At 32.5% G+C, this 4045-nt stretch overlaps 2 protein-coding genes across 2 annotated transcripts in view; one reads left to right on the top strand and one right to left on the bottom strand.

The window, feature by feature from the left end:
• The first annotated feature begins 346 nt into the window (after positions 1–346).
• LOC112467139 lies at positions 347–2177 on the top strand. Its single transcript, XM_025035622.1, has 4 exons — positions 347–715; positions 806–980; positions 1104–1327; positions 1744–2177. Exons 1-4 carry the CDS (start codon positions 499–501, stop codon positions 2175–2177), a joined length of 1050 nt encoding a protein of 349 aa, XP_024891390.1. The 5' UTR covers positions 347–498.
• Positions 2178–2928: 751 nt separating this feature from the next.
• The window catches only part of LOC112467140 (protein ANTAGONIST OF LIKE HETEROCHROMATIN PROTEIN 1-like), a 1558-nt gene continuing 441 nt past the window's right edge, over positions 2929–4045 (bottom strand). The window contains exons 2-3 of the mRNA XM_025035623.1: positions 3651–4000; positions 2929–3563 (exon numbers count right to left, since the gene is read on the bottom strand). Of these exons, the coding sequence (XP_024891391.1) occupies positions 2944–3563; positions 3651–4000 (970 nt within the window). The 3' untranslated portion in view covers positions 2929–2943. The remainder of the gene's footprint in view (positions 3564–3650; positions 4001–4045) is intronic.

Below are 4045 nucleotides of genomic sequence, written 5' to 3'. Positions count from 1 at the left end.
CTACTTTGGCTTGTGGAAATCGGCAGATTATATTTTTTCCGTTATTCTTGAATTATTTCTTTCAAAATAAAAAAAAATTCGACCGCGCTCAAGAATGTCAAGGTGACGTTTTTTTTTTGCAAGTTTGTGACCCTCCCACTTCCTTACGTCACGCTCAAATCGTCAGATTATTGAAATGCACACTTTTCAGCATGTTATTAAAGCCCGATCTACAATAAGAAGTTGATCCGTCTACATTACGTAGAGTAAGCCTAAATTAAGTATTAAGAGAGGCGTAAGGAGTAAGAGTAAGGACGTAAGCGAAATGAATAATTTCCATTTCGTCTTACTCCTACTCCTGCTTTTCTTACGTTCGACCAATTAGAGCGCAGGAGGAAAATTACGGCAAATGTGCGAGATTCGAGTTTCCGGGAGTGTAAACTACGTTCCAGTGTTCTTAAAATATTTAATATAAAATTTATGCTATACAAATTTGATATAAAATTAAAGAATTAAACAATGTTAGACGAGGAAGAGGTGTTGGACAGCGCTTTTGACAATGATAGTCATGATCAGAATGTATCAGAACCTCAAATCCAAATATGGAAATCATTAATTAATTTAGTTCAACCAAATTTGTTGCTGTATCAGAAAAAACACAAAGAATACAGCAACAAAAGTATGAAAATACAGATATGGAACAGTATTGGGGCAGCCTTAATACCGCCAATAACTGGTAAATAAATAACGTTGAAAAAGTGAGGTTAGATTAGAGAAACTGATTAAGAGATTTCTTTTTCGAATACAATGTATTGTGTATTTGCAGGAATTGATGCAGAAAAAATGTTTTATCGTTTGCGTCAAAAATTTGGTAAAGAGCGCCGGAAAGTAACGCAGTCGCAGGCAAGATCTGGTGCAGGGGCAGATCATGTGCCGTACACGTCCAATTGGATACTATACAAAGATCTAATGTTTCTAGCTGATCATATTCAACCTAGACAGTAATTGAATCATTATAAAAACAATAATTATAAAATTTATGCTTGCATTCTTCTATTTGCTTTACAATAATTGAAAGGTATCCGTTATGTATAAGTTTTGTTTAAGATGAATTATTTGCACAGGACATCATCAAATTTCCAGCCGGTTATTCCGAAGCGCAAGAAAGCTATAGCTTCACAAATGTCGCATTTTAGTAGCTCACAACTCTATTTGCAACGTGCTAGCTCGCAGCCTTCCAGCTCACAATGTGCTGCATCAACACCTGCAATCATATGTACACAACCACTAACTTCAGAAGAATCCACAGATGTAATATTGAATATTGACTTGAATGATGAATCTTTAGGTATAAAAATGATTAAATAATTGTAAAATATTGCATATAATTAACGTTTTTTTAAATTATTATTTATGATAACTGGTGCTAAGACTTCGATATTTTGTTATACAGTAGGATTCGTAAATTTCCCGGTAGACGAATCAGATCTAAATATCGTACGAATACTAATTGTAAAATATTGCATATGATTAACGTTTTTTTTTATTATTATTTATGATAACTGGTGCTAAGACTTCGATATTTTGTTATACAGTAAGGTTCGTAAATTTCCCGGTAGACGAATCAGATCTAAATATCGTACGAATACTTAAATGTGATTCGTCTGCCTGAATTGTACCTAATTATCTTGGGAAGGCATTTATGAGCCTACTGTAAAAGAATATCAATCATTGTATTAATAATTTTAATTGTTGCACATCCAGAATTTTTAACTGAAAATGAGAAAGCATCTGTAGCAGATTCCATGGAATCGTCTTCAGTATCACTTTCCAACTCGTCAACTTCACAAGGCATTATATCCAGAAGCATGCAAAAAGTCGTACTCCCTGCTATCACACCTCAAAAACTGACACCACCAGCAGATAATACTAAAAAGAGAAAACACCAGACAAGTGATGAAGTAGATGCAGCAGTGGTAAAATCATCCGAAAACATTTCCTTCTTAGCTAACACACTGGACATTGCACTTAATAAAAAAATAACATCAGTATCAGAACCGACAAAACCAAAATTATCTGATGCAGTAGAAAATATGATGAGTGGTATAGCCTTAGGATTGGGCAAAGTTCCTGAAGATCATCAAATGGATTGTTTTATATCGATCCTTAATTGCATTAACAACTTTATAAAAAAATAAATCTTTTTTTAAAAATCTTTTTAATATGCATAATATTTGATTATTTTTCTTTCCATAAATGACTTCTTATTTTTGTTTTCATTTTATAAAGTAAATTTAAATTAAAATTTAAAAAGTAAATTTTAAGTTTAGTTCCAAAGAACACTGAAAGAGTAGCCTTGCCTATATGGTTTACTTTTTTCGTAGGTATAATTTTTTTTGCATTAATAAGGAATTTTTTCATTTTTAAAACACCGAACATACCTACCTTATATTTTATGTACAGCCTTTCGATTTTATGATCATCCTTTTTCGTTTATTGCTACTGCTCTATCATCCTCTTTTCTGTATTTATTTTCTTTGCGAAGAAACGATACAACACTGCCTTCGCTCGCGCTGCTGCTTTTCCTTCTTCGTTTAAGTTTATGTTTATTTTTGAATTTATTTTATTAAATTCTACAAAATGTTTTTATTTTATTCTTAAAACATTTCTTGACCAAATAATAAAATGTTTATTTTTTTGGATTACATTGTTATTAAAAATATTAAGAAATATACAGAAATGTTAAGTATTATGTAATGTCAATCAAAATAAAATATATTGACTAAATTATAATAAACAAATTATTTTCTTTTCTCCTATTAATATTACTGCTATTAATTTTATTTTTTCAAACATTACAAATTTTAATAAATAAAATGTATATATGTCCACACATACACAATTCTTTATTTTATATATTCTTACATAGTTGTACATTAATTCATGTATATATTTGTACACTTATTAAGCATTTATGGAGCGTTCATGGAGCGCCATTTCATTTTGCCATGGTGCCTGTTCCTGACCAATTTCGTAGGTAAAGTATTGCATTAGATAATTTCTCATGCCCTGTACAATACGTGTACTTCTGTTTGCTCCTGTTCTGCCCAGACGATGAAAAATAGTTTCATTGGCTTGTACTCTCCATGTTTCTCTTTCAACTTCGCCATTATTATTTATAAGTTCTTGAGGGCAATATTGAGAACGTCCACAGGTCATCATAAAATTATGTAAACAGACTAAGGCTTTTGTTATTAGTTCTGCATTTTTTGGAGAGCAGCTTATGCATGTACTTAAAATTTGCCATTTTGTCGTCATGATGCCAAACGTGTTTTCGATTACTCTTCTCGCTCTAGATAATCGGTAGTTGAAAATACGTTCATTATTAGACATATTAACGTTTCTTCTAGGAAACGGTCTCATCATATATGTAGAAAGTGGAAACGCTTCATCTCCGACAAAAACATATGGGAATGGAACATTTGTACCAGGAAGCGGAATAGATGGTGGCAAATCAGCTGTTCCATCTTCGAGAGCTTGCATGAAATTTGTATTTCTCCAGATACTACCATCACTTAATGAACCTGCGAATAGAAATATATACATGCACTTTTGTATGCAATATGTAATTATATATTTAGATTATGAGATATGCTGCTATGAATACATACCATACTGCCCAATATCTACCCATGTAAACTTATATTCTGCATCGCAAGCAGCCATAAGTACCAAGCTAAAGAATCCTTTATAATTATAATATTCGGATCCGGACATAGGAGGAGCTTTGATGCGAATATGCTTCCCGTCAATGGCACCGACGCAATTAGGGAATTGCCATCTATCCATGAATCCCTCTGCTACTCTATTCCATGAATTTCTATCCATAGTTGGGAGAAAAATTGGTTGTAGTGCTTCCCAAATTGCTTTACAGGTCTCAGGAATTATTGCGTACACTGTTGATCTCCCTATGCGAAACTCTGTGTGTTTACTCAAAACAGAATCTCCTTGTGCTAGATATCTGCAGAAATAACATAATGATGTTATACACACATACACACACACA

This window comes from Temnothorax curvispinosus, unplaced genomic scaffold (assembly GCF_003070985.1).
Source record: "Temnothorax curvispinosus isolate PA1 unplaced genomic scaffold, ASM307098v1 QBEX01016931.1, whole genome shotgun sequence".
Classification (NCBI taxonomy): Eukaryota; Metazoa; Arthropoda; class Insecta; order Hymenoptera; family Formicidae; genus Temnothorax; species Temnothorax curvispinosus.
This window is presented reverse-complemented; position numbering and strand designations above follow the sequence as displayed.

Excerpts from the sequence above, each read along its gene's own strand:
- LOC112467139 (XM_025035622.1), top strand. The coding sequence starts at position 499 with ATGTTAGACGAGGAAGAGGTGTTGGACAGCGCTTTTGACAATGATAGT. Across the intron at positions 716-805 it reads CTTAATACCGCCAATAACTG|GAATTGATGCAGAAAAAATG; the intron begins GTAAATAAATAA and ends GTGTATTTGCAG. Across the intron at positions 981-1,103 it reads GATCATATTCAACCTAGACA|GACATCATCAAATTTCCAGC; the intron begins GTAATTGAATCA and ends TTATTTGCACAG.